Consider the following 15,989-nt stretch of genomic DNA (forward strand, 5'->3'; position numbering starts at 1 on the left):
GCCCTGGCTTTTCACTCTGACCAGCACACACTTCAACCAGATAACCTAGTGTCTCCCACCCATTTTTCCATGAGGTCTCCAATCAAATATTTTCCAGTATAATTGAATGACTGAGTAAAAAATAATATACCTTTAACCATTTTGTTATATCTGATTCCTTTTTGTTCATTTCATCTGTCACCATCTGAAAATTTGTAGGATTTTTTTCTTTATATTTTTTCTCCATTACTGAAGAACTATAGAGACTATTGTACATTTTGCCTAGATATTGGTCAGACCTCAACTGACATTCCTCAAATGTGTCACAGTAACTTCTTATTAAAAGTGTAGAATACCTTACAAAAGGTAAAGAATACCTTACAAAAATACCAGACAAAAGGCTGGATGCACAATAAGAAGGCATAAGAGCATGCCTTGAAGGGGAAAGTTCCATACCAAATTATGGATACTGACTTCTAATGCAAAGTATATATTGCAGAATTCAATTAGGTTTCCAATCACAATTTTTGAGAAACTTAAGTCATGTTAATTTTTTTTCCTGGTAGCCATCTCCACCACATGGAACCAGTGAATGATACACAAATTTCAGAATTTCTTCTTCTGGGATTATCAAATGAACCAGAACTGCAACCTCTCATATATGGGCTTTTCCTCTCCACGTACCTGACCACTGTGTTCAGAAACCTGCTCATCATCCTGGCTGTCAGCTCAGATCCCCATCTCCACACCCCCATGTACTTCTTCCTCTCCAACCTGTCCTTTGTAGACATCTGTTTCATCTCCACCACCATCCCAAAGATGCTGAATAATATACAGACACAGAGCAAAGTTATAACTTATGAAGGCTGCATCACCCAGATATACTTCTTCCTATTCTTTGCTGCACTGGAAAACTTCCTCCTGACTGTGATGGCCTATGATCGCTTCATGGCCATCTGTCAGCCTCTCCACTACATGGTCATCATGAATCCCCGGCTCTGTGCACTGCTGGTGCTGGTGTCCTGGGTGATGAGTGCCCTGAATTCCTTAAGCCAAAGCTTAATGATGTTGTGGCTGTCCTTCTGTACAGACGTGGAAATCCCCCATTTTTTCTGTGAAATTAATCAAGTGGTTCGACTTGCCTGTTCTGACACATTTCTGAACGACATGGTGATGTATTTTGCAGCTGGGACGTTGGGTGGTGCTTCCCTCACTGGTATTCTTTACTCATACTCTAAGATAGTTTCCTCCATACGAGGAATGTCATCAGCCCATGGGAAGTATAAAGCATTTTCTACCTGTGCATCTCATCTCTCAATTGTTTCCTTATTTTATTGTACTATCTTAGGAGTGTACCTTAGCTCCACAGGTACCTACAGCTCACACTCAAGTGCAATCGCCTCAGTGATGTACACAGTGGTCACACCCATGCTGAACCCCTTCATCTACAGTCTCAGAAATAAAGACATAAAGAGGGCTTTGAAAAGAATCACTGGAATGTCAGTTATATAAGGTCCAATTGTCCTGGGGCTGAAGAAATACTCATGATTATAGGGCTCAAAACCTCAGAAGCAGAAGGTGCTATTCTTCCTTTTTTAAAATTTACTTGAGTGAAGTATAGTTGAGTTACAATGTAGTATCACTTTCTACTGTACAGCAAAGTGATTGTTTTATATATATATATATATATATATATATATATATATAATGTGCAGCAGCAGCACACATTATTTTTCATATTCTTTTGCATCATGGTTTTGTCACAGGTTATTGAATATATATATATATATATATATATATTCCATGTCTTGGCTATTGTAAATAGTGCTGCAATGACTGCTGGGGTGCATATATCTTTTCAAATTACACTATTCCCTGGATATATGCCTAGAAGTAGAATTGCTGGATTATATGTCAATTCTATTTTTACTGTTTCGAGGACCCTCCATACTGTTTTCCATAGTGACTCCAATAACTTACATGCCCATCGACAGTGCAGGAGGGTTCCCTTTTGTCCACAACCCCTCCAGTATTTTTTATTGGTAGACTTTTTAAAGATGCCCATTCTGACAGTGTGAAGTGGTACCTCACTGTTTTGATTGTTGAAGTAGAACTTTCTCCTTCTATTTATTTACTTGAATGCCCATTTCTTTGAATTCAACTCCTCGACACAATTTGTCATTCAGTTTATTAAGCTTCTACTCTGTATTTTATATAGACATTTTCCCCTTTGTCCATATTCACACATGCCCAAAGTTTTTCCCAAGTTTAAATCAGAAATGTTTGAAAATTTTCCATTATCTTACACGGGACAACTTTGATTTCTTAAAAATGATTTCTTCTCAAAGACCTGTTTCAGTGGACTTGTGGACACAGTGCAAGAAGAAGGGAGTGGGACGAATCAAGAAAGTAGCATCAACATATACACACTATTGTGTGTAAAATAGATAGTTGATGAGAAGTTGCTATATAACATAGGGAGTCCAGCCTGGCACTCTGTGATGACCTAGAGGAGTGGGATGGGGGGAGGGAGGGAGACTGCAGAGAGATGGGACACAATAACTGCAGATTTAAAGTGCACAATTCGATGAATTATAAGAGTTATAAAAAAACTAAGAGAATGTACTGCATGTTTCCATTTGTACATAATAATACAGTGCACATATATTTAAGTGCTTTGCATGTAATTGTGAAAACTTTAAGCTCCCTGGGGCTCAATTTCTTTATTTCTGAAGTTAATGTGGAATACTAAATACAACTTCATACGGATACTATAAGAAATAAATAAAATGGGTGGAAGTTCATATTTTGTGTATATAAAATATGTTTGTGTTTATGTGAGTGTGTTTCACACAGTTTTCCTTGAAACTGGCATAATCGTACACACATATATACACATACAAATACAATTAGGATTCCTTCTTTTATGGTAATAGGAAACTTGACAGAATGTTGGAAAGGATAGATATGAAAATAATGAATATCTGAATTACCAAGAAGCATAAAGATGTAGAAATATAAGCACAAAAATTTAAAGTCAAATGGGTAACTTTGTTTTCACAATAGATTACTTATCCTATCTTAAAGTTATGAAGACATCATAGTTAGGCAAAATTAATATTTATGCAATGAAGAATTCACTAATAGCACCAATATATTTAATTTTATTTCAATTTTTTTTCTACTTAATGTCGATTTTCAACATAAAATGCCCTTACCTAAGGTAAGCCAATGAAGAGGCTTAAAGTTAATTCTAGCAAGCAAATTTTATTGAAAAAAAAAAATGTCTATATTATGAGAAAGAAGATTGAAGCTGGAGGAATCAAGCTTCCTGACTTCAGGTTATTCTACAAAGCTACAGCCATCAAGACACTGTGGTATTGGCTCAAAAAAGAAATATAGACCAATGGAACAAGATAGAACGCCCAGAAATAAACCCAGGCACCTATGGGTACCTTATTTTTGACAAAGGAGGCAAGAATACACAATGGGGCAAAGACAGCCTCTTCAATAAATGGTGCTGGGAAAACTGGACAGCTACATGTAAAAGAATGAAATTAGAACAACTCCTAACACCATACACAAAAATAAACTCAAAATGGATTACATACCTAAATTTAAAACAAGAAACTATAAAACCCTTAGAGGAAAACATAGGCAGAACACTCAATGACATAAATCAAAGCAAGATCCTCTGTGACCCACCTCTTAGAGTAACAGAAATAAAAACAGAAGTAAACAAGTGGGATTAAACTTAAAAGCTTTTGCACAGCAAAGGAAACTATAAGCAAAGTGAAAAGGAAACCCTCAGAATGGGAGAAAATAACAGCAAATGAAACAACTGACAAAAGATTAATTTCAAAAATATACAAGCAGCTCATACAACTCAATATCAGAAAAACAAACAACCCAATCAAAAAGTGGGAAAAAGACATAAACAAACATTTCTCCAAAGACTTTCAGATGGCTAACAAACATATGAAAAGATGCTCAACATCACTCATTATTTAAAAAATGCAAATCAAAACTACAATGAGATATCACCTCACACTGGTCAGAAGGGCCCTCATCAAAAAGTCTACAAACAATAAATACTGGAGAGGGTGTAGAGAAAAGGGAACGCTCTTGCACTGTTGGTGGGAATGTAAATTGATACAGTCACTATGGAAGATGGTATGGAGATTCCTTAAAAATCCAGGAATAAAACCACCATGTGACCCAGCAATTCCACTCCTTGACATATACCCTGAGGAAACCAAAATTGAAAGAGACACGGGTTTCCCATTGCTCACTGCAGCACTATTTACAATAGCCAGAACATGGAAGCAATCTAGATGTCCATCGACAGATGAATGGATAAAGAAGTTGTGGTATATATACACAATATAATACCACTCAGCCATTAAAAAGGAACATATTTGAGTCCGTTCTAATGAGTTGGATGAACCTAGAACCTATTATGCAGAGTGAAGTGAGTCAGAAAGAGAAAGATAAATACTATATTCTAACACATATATACAGAATCTAGGGAAATGGCACTGAAGAATTTATTTACAAGGCAGCAGTGGAGAAACAGATATAGAGAATAGACTTATGGAAATGGGGCAAGGGGAGCAGAGGGTGAGATGTATGGAAAAAGTAACATGGAAACTTACATTACAATATTAAAAAAGTCTATATTATGTTCCTACTGCTATTATAAAATACTCCAACTTTAGTTGCTTAAAGTAAACAAATACATAATCTTACAATTCTAGATATCAGAAGCTTGAAATGAGTCTTATTGCGCTAACATTAAATGTTTGGGGAGATGGTTCAAGATGGTAGCATAGGTAGATTCTAAACTCACCACGACCCACAAACACACCAAATCGACAGCTGTATGTGGATCGATTTCTTCTGGAAAAGACCCAAAATCTAGGTGAATATTTCCTCCATAGCAAAGACTTATAAGGTCACATAAAAATGGCAGGAGAAGCAGAGATGCGGTCTCTGCAAATACCCAATTCCTGGTGTTGGTAACCCACCAGTGGGCAGGATCTCACATTTTCACTAAGGAAAATGGGTTTGTACCTTCCATCATGTACACGAGCCCTTGGGATCTACACCAGAGAGATAAGTCGCCAAAGTGCAAGGATCTAAACACCAATGGAGCTGCTGTGCAGGTGACCCCAAAGTCGGTAGGGAAGGGAAAGTCTGCTCTGAAAGAGCTTCTGCACATTCACTGATCCCAGGACCCAGCACAAAAGCGGCAGTTTGAAAAGCACCTGCTGCATGCATGCTAAGTAGCTTCAGTCACGTCCAACTCTTTGCTACCCTATGGACTGTAGCCCGCCAGACTCCTTTGTCCATGGAATTCTCCAGGCAACGATACTGGAATGGGTTGCCATGCCCTCCTCCAAGGGATCTTCCTGAACTGGGGATTGAATCTCTTATGTCTCCTGCACTGGCAGGTGGATTCTTTACTAGCACCACCTGAAAAGCACCCAGAAGGTGTATAAAGGAGACTCATTAGTTAATTAAGGCATCTGCTGGAGGTGCAGGGGCTTGAAATGTTCTCCGGGAACAGAGGCACTGGCACACATCATGTGTGCGCTCTCAATCCACCATGCTAGCTCATCACTGGCAGGTGCTGCTATTGCACTCCCTCTACCTTGCTAGCTAGTACCCATGGAATGCCCTATCTTCATGTTTTTCCTTCACCTTGTGAAGCCAGCAGGTTTTCCTGGAATTTGCACTTTCTTTGCCACACTAAAACCAGAGAGCTTGTCCCAACACTCTCCCGTGCCCATTCTATGGTCAGTGGGTTTGCCCCACCCATGTGTCTCCCACAGCCACACTGCCTTTGGAGGGCTCATTCGCCCATGGATACCCACATACCTGCTGCAACCAGTGGGCTTAACCTGGCTTCAGGCACTCCTGCAGCCCTGCTAAAGCCAGAAGTCTTGCCCTGCACCATGATCTTCCTAGGCCCTGATATAGGTAAGGCTTCCCCTGGTCCAGGCTCCTTTGAGAGCCTCACTGAAACCAGAGAGTTGGCTGCACTCACGTGCTCATCCATGACCCTGCTTCAGGTGAACTTGCCCTATGCTCCTGCCCTCCACCTACAGCTGGTGAGTTTCTGCCAGACCTAGTCACCCCTATAGTCCAACTGCACACTGCTGGCACACACACTACACACAGGAGATGCCATTTGAACACCTGGCATTATCCACAGGTGGCCTGTGTTTAGGGGTCCTAAATCCTCACTCAATCATGTCCTACTCTTTGCCACCCCATGGACGGTAGCCTGCCAGGCTGCTCTGTCCACGGGATTCTCCAGGCAAGAATACTGGAGTGGGTAGCCATTCCCGTCTCCAGGGGATCCTCCTGACCCAGGGATCGAATCCAGGTCTCCTGCATCAGCAGAAAGATTCTTTACCTTCTGAGCCATCAGAGAAGCTCAATAACAACTAAATTTTATCTTAAATTAACTGTTTAGCAGCCCTGGTAAATCTGAAATATGAATCTTACCTTGTGACAAAAAATATCATATTTAAAGTTAACTGGGATTGAGATGTGGAAATATTTTGGAGGTCCTTATTCTGCCTACTACAAAATCTTTTTCAAAGGCATATCATTTTGTGTCATTCAAGAACCCTTATATAAAAGAAACGAACAGAATTTACCACAGCCTCTGGAATGAGTGAATACATTATTCCTTCAAAATTACATGCGAAGTCAGTTTTTGGTGCAGAAGAACTAAAACTGTCTACAACTGACTGTATCACAGGCTTACAGTCTTTCTACTCAAAGAGTGATCCACAGACCAGGACCACCAGCATCAAACTCATCCAAGAACTTGCTAGATATTCAGAGTCTCTGGGCACACCAGGACCTGCTGAATCAGATTCTGCATTTATAGTAGGATTGTTGTTGACTCCCAGATAAATTGAAGTTAAAGAAGAACTTTCTGGAGTAAATTTTTCAACCTTTTACTGTTGACATTTGGGGCAGGATGATGCTATTCTAGGGGTTCTTTCCCATGGATTTTAGATATTTAGCAGCATCATTTCAGACATCATCATACATCCTAGGGGGACAGTCCTTTCTGGTTGAGAACCACTAGCCTATAGTTTGAAAGATAGAAGCATCCTGACATGTTTATAGTCAAGGCATATCACATACTCAGATATTAACTTTGGCCAGATCACTAAACCCCTCCAAGCCTCCTTTCTGCAGTTGATAATGGAATTCTTAATGTACTTCCTTATAGATAAAACATTTATAAATATTAAACATATATAAAACATTTATAAATATTAAATCAAAAAATATGTAAAGCTAAGGCTTTAGTAAAAAAAGAAAAAAAATATCTAAATATATTTCAGATCACTAGCAAGTATTTTATGAAACTGAAAATGTTAGTCACTCAGTCATGTCCAACTTTATGTGACTCCATGGACTGTAGCCCATGAAGCTCTCCTCCCCACGGAATTTTTCAGGCAAGAATACTGGACTGGGTTGTCATTCCCTTCTCCAGGGGATCTTCCCAACCCAGAGATAGAACCAGGGTCTCCCATATTGCAGGTGGATTTTTTACCATCTGAGCCACCAAATATTTTATAATGTAGAACTAAATGATAGCTCAAAACTAGAGATGTAAGTATGAAATTCCTAACTGATACAGCAAAAGTGTTACGAAGACAATATATGCAGAGCCCATGTTTTATTATCAAAATAATTCAGTATCTCCCCTCCACACACACACACACACAAACACACAACCCTTGCTGAAAGCGTGGAAATTTTCTGGAGATTCAGGAGTAAGTCCCTACCACAAGACAATGCTTTGAAGATACAAGAGACCTAATCCAGATGGATTCTTCAGTCTTACACGTGGAGAAAACTTGAGACAAGGAACTGGGAGATTTAGAAATCTCAAAAGGAGGCAATTTCATGGAGAAGGAGTGAAAAAAGGAAAACAAAATTGGATTCTCATGATTTCTACCATGGTCTCTTGTGAAAAGAGGATCATTAAGAAAAATTTCCTTCCTTCCAGAACAGTTTTCCACAAGGGAAATGTGTGTTTAAAGGTTGAAATACCTAGAGAGAAATGAGCAGATATAGGGCATAATAAATATCTCCACTCTATAGACTCGCGGTGTTTATAAACTTGGACTGGAAGGGACCTTTCTTTTCCTTTGTTTATTTGGAGTCCTAATTCTGGCTACAGGGCTGTAGCTTCACTCCTTCCTACTGTCTTGTATGGGGAGAGAAACTTGGTCTCCATTATCTACCATCCAGGGAAAAATTCAGACTCCCTGTTGGAGAATGACCTCTCAGAGTTAACATCCAGGTGAGTCCAACAGCCCAGGTTACAGTGCATGAGAAGGTCAGAGACAAAGGAAGCCAATTCAACTCAGCCCAGAGAAAAGCAAAAAGCTGTGTCTCTTTGCTTGATTAATTAATTAATGTATCTAGTTTGGTTGTTACATAATATTTCACAATGTGACTGTGATACTTATACTTCTGATGTCTTTCATATTCTTTACAATTAAATTGCTACTATGTCAATGCTAGAAAAAATATGTTGAGATTGTTAAATTTGAATCATGGTTCCTATAAAAGACACTCCCTCCACCCAGCTCAGGGGACACACTGAGCACTGTCCAGGGACATTTTTGTCATGCTGGAGAGAGGTGGGTGGACACCATGGATACTGTAAACATCCTTAAATGCACAGGACAGAGCACATAAAAGAGAATGATCTGGCCTAGAAAATTCACAGGCTGAGACTGAGAATCCCTGGGATAAGAATATATGTATTTGTAATATTTATTGCTGTCTTCAGGTTGTTTTTCAATCTTGTAATCCTTTGTGTTTCTGCCAGCAAAACTAGAGTACTGCTTTTGCCACCAGTTGAAAAGTTCCAACCTCAATCACCATGACAGTTCTTTTTACCAGGTTGATGTGTGTAAGACATTTCTTGTTTTCTTAAACTACTGCACAGTTTCAGCAAAATTTACATATATTGAATATCATTATTGTTTGCTTATTATTACTGTGTGCCCATATATTACTTGCCCATTTTTCTATTACTTTCAGCATTCCAAATGATCTCTACTGATAATTCTTGCTCAGTGGAATTTTGGAGGAAATATACCTCATCATTTTTTTTTTTTGATGATGCCTGAGATAGGAGACCAATTTCATATTCTTCCAGATAGACAGACATTTACTCCAGGTTTTATTTAACAACCCAACTTTTTTCTACTAAATTGAAATATAATCTGGCCATATGGTAAATGTCCATATACAATGAGGTCTAAAAAAAAAATTAAATACTGTTCCTCAGCTTTTCAAGAAGTATATTATCAGAATTTTCATTCTTAGATCTTTGCCATTTTACTCTTTAATGAGAGAATCATGTTGATGTGATTAAAATTTTACTCCTCAAGGTATTATTTCAGAAATCAATCATAATTTTTTGGTGTGGTTTTATTTTTTTTTCATTTTTTTTAATTGGAGGCTAATTACTCTACAATATTATATTATGTAATTAAATATAATTATTTTAATCCCCTAGACTTGATTTTGTTTTCCTTATTTTTTTATTTTATTTATGAATTTTCTTTTCTATACTTTTTTCTATACAAATGCACACATTTTGAATCAACGAAAATGAAGAAACTATGGGGTCTCTTTTCTGGATTGTAAACCATAATGGAAAGGCCTAATACAATAAAATAAATGTATGAATCATAAATAAATCATTTAAATATATGAATTTTCACAGCCTGGAGGACTTCATGGAATATAACTTGGTAGGACTTTATGGAATATGACCTGGGAGCACTTTGCATGCTAAACAAGGAGGGTGGTGGGAATTGCCTTTTATAGGAACCATAGTTTAAATTTAACAATCTCAACATATTTTTTTCTATCATTGACCTAGTAGCAATTTAATGATAAAGAATATGAAAGACAGTCAAAATTGTAAGTAGTACAGTCACATTGTAAAATATTATGTAACAACCAAAATAGATACATTAATTAATTACTCAAGCAAAGAAACATATGTCTAGAGAATATCCATTGGATGTGCCAAAAAAGAGATCAAAAACCAAAGCTCAATAATAGCAGAAAATAATATGACAAAGAAAAATGAGATAAGGACCAGCACACCCACTATTGCACTATATTAAACATTTGTGGTCAAATGAGCATGGATATGTACAGGAATAACAGATCAGGAGGATAAGGTAGATATCACTGTGAGGCAAGTGGAGCAATAAAGGTTCAGTCAGTGTGTGGTCCCTAGAGTCTGAGGTCACTTCAGAATCCACACTGCTGCTTATTCTCTCTGCAACCTTACTCTTCTATTGGGCTCCTCATTCATGTTGTTTACCTCACATTACCAAGATTTCCCTTTTTAAACTAGTCTTGCCTTTACTGAGATAGATTCTTGAGATTTGGACTATATATAAAATCTATGCCTTTATTTTATGGTCCAGCATGCTTGCACACAGAAACAAAGAAATACAAACATATGCACACTCTTGCATGACTGAACAAAGAGAACTATGCAACAACTTTGCATGTTACCCTTACTATGTATTTGTGATGGCCTCTGAGTTTTTCTTTTGTAACTTATTGGTACTACTCTATTTAATTCTTAATATCATAGTCTGAAACCCTAATAGGTCTCAATCTCAGAATATGGACATTTCTCTGACATATCCTCCTTACTTGCATTAGTACAATTGACCCTCTATATCTGCAGCTTCCACATCTGTTGGTTTGCCCATTTGCAAATCAAAGCTATCCAGAAAATTTCATCAAGTTCCGGAAAGGAAAATTTGAATATGCTATGCACCAGCAACTATTTACAGGACATTTCTCTGTTATTAAGTATTATAAGCAATCTAGAGATGATTTAAAATACAGTACACTCACCCGTGGTGGATTCATGTTGATGTGTGGCAGAACCAATACAATATTGTAAAGTAAAAAAAAAAATTAAAACATACCATTCTCCCAAATCATGCCACCCTCTCCCTCTTCCACAGAGTCCAAAAGACTGTTTTATACATCTGTGTCTCTTTTGCTGTCTCGCATACAGGGTTATCGTGATGAATGGCAAAACCAATACAATATTGTGAAGTAATTAACCTCCAATTAAATAAATTTATATTTTTTTAAAAATTAAAAAATAAATTTTAAAAAATAAAATAAAATACAGTACACCGAGGACATATGTAGGCTATGTGCAAGACTATACTACACCATTTTATATGAGACTTGCTCATCCTCAGATTTTGGTATATGCAGGAAGCCAATGCTCCATGGATACAGAGGGACATACTTCTGTGCTTTCTTTCATCATTGTCAATTTTTCTGAAAATAATTTCTCTCACTCTTTCTTGCAATATATGTATTTATTCAGTTACCTTTCCAATCTGATATGGAAGAATGGTGAGTAAGTATAGCATTCCTATGTGCCTCTGGGCACTCACAGTCTGGTGATGGATAAAAAACATGGACATATATAAAATTTTCGAAATGATAACCCTTCTATCAAAATTAAGTGCACAAAGTGTCTTTTTCTGTGAAAATATTAAGAGGAAAATAAAGCTTCATAAAATAGATAAGTCTTGGCGGTCATAAAGTGTAGATGAAGATTTGGATATGAAAAGGAGGTGAAAATTTCCAAATAGACCTGTGGTGAGACTCCAAGAAGAGAAAAACAGGTGTGTAAAGCACTGAGCATCAAAGCTGCAGGGTCAGGTGAAGCAGTCGGTCAGGTTCAGTGTCCGCGAGATCCATGTGGATGAGGGCAGGACAGTGTGAAGGTGAAGCTGGCCGACAGGTATCAGAGACTCAGGCTTCATGTTTGAGGCTAAGGGACTTTGTCTTCATTCTCCATTGAAATGTCACAAAGGGGAGAGGAAGATTGAGGATCAACTTTGCAATATAGAAAATTTATCTGGATCAAAGTGAATATAGGGCTAGAGGGGTGCCAGTCAGTGACAGATGGAAGAGACAACAATGAACAGGAAAAAAAAAAAAAAAAAAAAACCTGAAATTGAGGACCAAGAAGTGAAGAAACAGAAACATTGGAGGAGTAGAAAAAATCCACCTCATTTTAGCCTAAGTGTTAACCATTCCTTTACCAACAGGAAATATTAATCTGTCAGCTACCTTAGGATGATTGATACTGTTCTCCCCACTATTTGAATGATGATATTAACATTTTGAAAGGTTAGGTTGGCTCTCCAGCTTTAAAAAACTAAGGTGTGGTAGATTTGAAATTCAAGTCCAGATTTCCTAATTCAAAAGTTTTGCATTTTATATCATTAAGAAAAGTCTGCTCTTATGATCCTTTGTATTTCAGCAGTATCAGTTGTAATTTCTCCTTTTTCATTTTTAATATTATTTTTTTGAGTCCTTTCGCTTTTTTTTTGAGGAGTCCAGTAAAAGGTTTATCAATTTTATTTATCGTCTCAAACTTTTCGTTTTATTGATCTTTGCTATTGCTTGCATCAATTCTATTTTGTATTTTCTGCTCTGATCTTTATGGTTTCATTCCTTCTACCTAAGGATTTTGTTTGTTCTTCATTCTCTAGTTGCTTTAGGTGTAAGTTTAGATTGTTTATTTAAAACTTTTCTTGTTTCTTGATTTGTGATTGAATTACTATAAACTTTCCTCTTAGAACTGCTTTTGCTGCATCTTATAGGTTTTGGGTCTTTGTGTTTTTGTTGTCATTTGAATCTATGTATTTTTTTTTTAATTTCCTCTTTGATTTCTTCAGTGATCTCTAGGTTATTCAGTAGCATGTTGTTTAGGTGCCATGCATTTTTCTTACAGTTCTCTTTCCTCTGATTGATATCTGATCTCATAGAGTTGTGGTCAGAAAAAGTGTTTGATATAATTTTAATTTTCTTAAATTTTCCGAGGCTTGATAGATGTCATCTATCTTGGAGAATATTTCAGGTGCGCTTGAGAAGAAAGTGTATTCTGCTGCTTTGGAGTGGAAATCTCTAAATTTCTAATTTGTTGCCTATAACTGCTCACAGTAGTCTTTCATGATCCTTTGTATTTCTCTGGTATCAGTTGTAACAACACTGCTTTCATTTCTGATTTGTATTTATAAGTGTGCTGGCCATTCTGCTGCTGGTATACACTTCCACACACAACTTTGTGCATCTGTCCTATTCTTACTTGAAGTCACTGTTCAAATGTCAACTTGTTTGCCAGTCTTGCCACAACACTCATGAAAAATAGAATGCACTATTCCCTCTCACGTTCATATTTGTTTTCCATTTTGTCATATCATTCGTCCCCATTTGAAGTTGTATAGAATTTTATTATTTCCTTATATACTGTTTCTCTATCAATGAATTGCAAGGATTTGTGTGCTTCAGCATCCATTATTCATAGTCTAGTTAGTGCCTAAAATGTGGCCAGACTTGGCTGTACATTCCTTACATTCATGAAGAATTTCTCATTAAAAGTTTAAAATTCTTGTCCTGTTAGAGAAAAAGCTGATTGGGACAGAAATTCCATATCATAAGTGACACAGAATATCCCAAACCAGGACTGTGTCACAACCTAGAGTTGTGGGATGGGGAGGGAGGTGGAAGAGAGGTTCAAGAGGGAGAGGACATAGGTATACCATGGTGATGTTTGGCAGAAATCAACACAATATTGTAAAGCAATTATCATTCAATCAAACATAAATAAATTTAATTATAAAAAACAAAGCCAGATCCATACAATGAATATCAAAATTAATGTATTGACTGAAAAGTATATACAGTAGCATTTAGAATATGTGACTAATGTAAGTTCATGTGAATATTAATCATATTATTTGCTTCTCTCCTCAGAGTCACAGCCAGCATATGGAATCAATAAATAAAACAAGAGTTTCAGAATTTTTACTTCTGGGATTTTCAGAGGAACCAGAAATACAGCCCCTCATATTTGGACTTTTTCTCTCCATGTACCTGATCACTGTGTTTGGAAACCTGCTCATCATCCTGGCTGTCAGCTCAGACCCCAACCTCCACACCCCCATGTACTTCTTCCTCTCCAACCTGTCCTTTGTAGACATATGCTTCACCTCCACCACCATGCCAAAGATGCTGTGGAACATCCAGGCACAGAACAAAGCCATAACCTATGAAGGCTGCATTATCCAGATGTATTTTTTCATACTCTTTGTATGTTTGGATGACTTCCTCCTGACTGTGATGGCCTATGACCGCTTTGTGGCCATCTGCCATCCCCTGCACTACACGGTCATCATGCACTCCCAGCTCTGTGGGCTGCTCATGCTGGTGTCCTGGGTGATGAGTGCTCTGAATTCCTTGATACAAAGTTTAATGGTATTGCAGCTGTCCTTCTGTACAGACTTAGAAATTCCCCACTTTTTCTGTGAAATTAATCAGATGGTCCAACTTGCCTGTTCTGACACATTTTTTAATGACATGTTCTTTTATTTTGCAGCCGGGATGTTTGGTTTTTTAACCCTCACTGGAATTCTTTATTCATATTCTAAGATAGTTTCCTCCATAAGAGGAATCTCATCAGCTCAAGGGAAATATAAAGCATTTTCCACCTGTGCATCTCATCTTTCAATGGTCTGCTTATTTTATTGTACAAGCTTAGGAGTGTACCTTAGCTCTGCTGCTACCCAAAGCTCACACTCAAGTGCAACAGCCTCAGTGATGTACACTGTGGTCACACCCATGCTGAACCCCTTCATCTATAGTCTGAGGAACAAAGATATAAAGAAAGCTCTGGAAAGAATCATTGAAATGGCAGCTACAAAAGGTCCAACTGTTTTGGGGCTGAAGTAGTATTGTGATTTCAGAACTGAAATAAAGGGAGCCAGAAATTGATATTTTTTATCAGATTGTAGAAGGAGAATTTCCTCTTTTTCTCTGTTTCTTGGAATTTCCATTTGTATGAATTCAACTCCTCTACACAATTTATGTAACTCACTTTATTGAGCTTTATTGTGAATAATACCTTTAATTTTGATAGGGATTGCAATGGATCTGTAGAATGCTTCAGGTAGTATGAATATTTTAATAATATTAAGTCTTCTAAATCATGGACACTTGATAATCTTTTCATTTATTTGTCTTCTTCAATTTCTCTCATCAGTCTCTAACAGTTTTTAGTGTATATGTCTTTCAACTGCTTGATCAAATGTATTCCTAAATATTTATTTCTTTTGAATGTTATTAGATAACTCCTGGGAGCTTATCTAGTATCTGTGTCATACTGCAGCTAGCAGTATGCTTATCTGACATGATTGCCTTTGAAATGAATGACTCAAAAATCAAAAACTTAATTTTAAGCACTTTTATTACAATCAAAAAAGGTTAATGGTAATGCACTTATATTGCAAATATGCTACTGTCACTTAAAATGCTTTCTTGGTTTTATGTTATGTCTAAAATGTTGTTGCTGTTGTTCAATTGCTAAGTTGTGTCCAACTCTGTGACCCCATGGACTGCAGCATGCCAGGCTTACCTGTCCTTCACTATCTTCTGGAGTTTGCTCAAACTCATGTCCATTGAGTCAGTGATGCTATCTAACCATTTCATCCTCTGTCATCCTCTTCTCCTCTGGCCAGTATCAGGGTCTTTTCCAATGAGTCAGCTCTTCATGTCAGGTGGCCAAAGTACTGGAGCTTTAACTTCAGCACAAGTCCTTCCAAAGAATATTCAGGGTTGATTTCCTTTAGGGTTGACTGGTTTGATCTTCTTACTGTCCAAGGAACTCTCAAAAGTCTTCTCCAGCACCATGGTTCAAAAGCATCAATCCTTCGGCATCCAGCCTTCTTTATGGTCCAACTCTCACATCTGTACATGACTACTGGAAAAACCATAGCTTTGACTGTACCAACATAGTCACTGTAAAAATTATCAAATATATATCTCCCAGTTGTGACTACATGGAAAGATAAGTGGGATTAAATTGACCTAATAATGAAAGGTTGCTGCTACCAGAC

General features: G+C 37.4%; 2 protein-coding genes across 2 annotated transcripts; both read left to right on the forward strand.

The window, feature by feature from the left end:
• Positions 1-540: 540 nt before the first annotated feature.
• LOC129624546 (olfactory receptor 7A17-like) lies at positions 541-1,491 on the forward strand. The gene has a single exon (XM_055542600.1). The coding sequence runs from the start codon at positions 559-561 to the stop codon at positions 1,489-1,491; it is 933 nt and encodes a 310-aa protein (XP_055398575.1). The 5' UTR covers positions 541-558.
• Positions 1,492-13,866: 12,375 nt separating this feature from the next.
• On the forward strand, positions 13,867-14,826 carry LOC129624550 (olfactory receptor-like protein OLF4). The gene has a single exon (XM_055542613.1). The coding sequence runs from the start codon at positions 13,867-13,869 to the stop codon at positions 14,824-14,826; it is 960 nt and encodes a 319-aa protein (XP_055398588.1).
• Positions 14,827-15,989: the final 1,163 nt, after the last annotated feature.

The sequence above is a fragment of the Bubalus kerabau genome, chromosome 1 (assembly GCF_029407905.1).
Source record: "Bubalus kerabau isolate K-KA32 ecotype Philippines breed swamp buffalo chromosome 1, PCC_UOA_SB_1v2, whole genome shotgun sequence".
In the NCBI taxonomy this organism is placed as follows: Eukaryota; Metazoa; Chordata; class Mammalia; order Artiodactyla; family Bovidae; genus Bubalus; species Bubalus kerabau.

What these genes read in the sequence shown, in the direction of transcription:
- LOC129624550 (XM_055542613.1), top strand. Translation starts at nt 13,867, where the DNA reads ATGGAATCAATAAATAAAACAAGAGTTTCAGAATTTTTACTTCTGGGA.
- LOC129624546 (XM_055542600.1), top strand. Translation starts at nt 559, where the DNA reads ATGGAACCAGTGAATGATACACAAATTTCAGAATTTCTTCTTCTGGGA.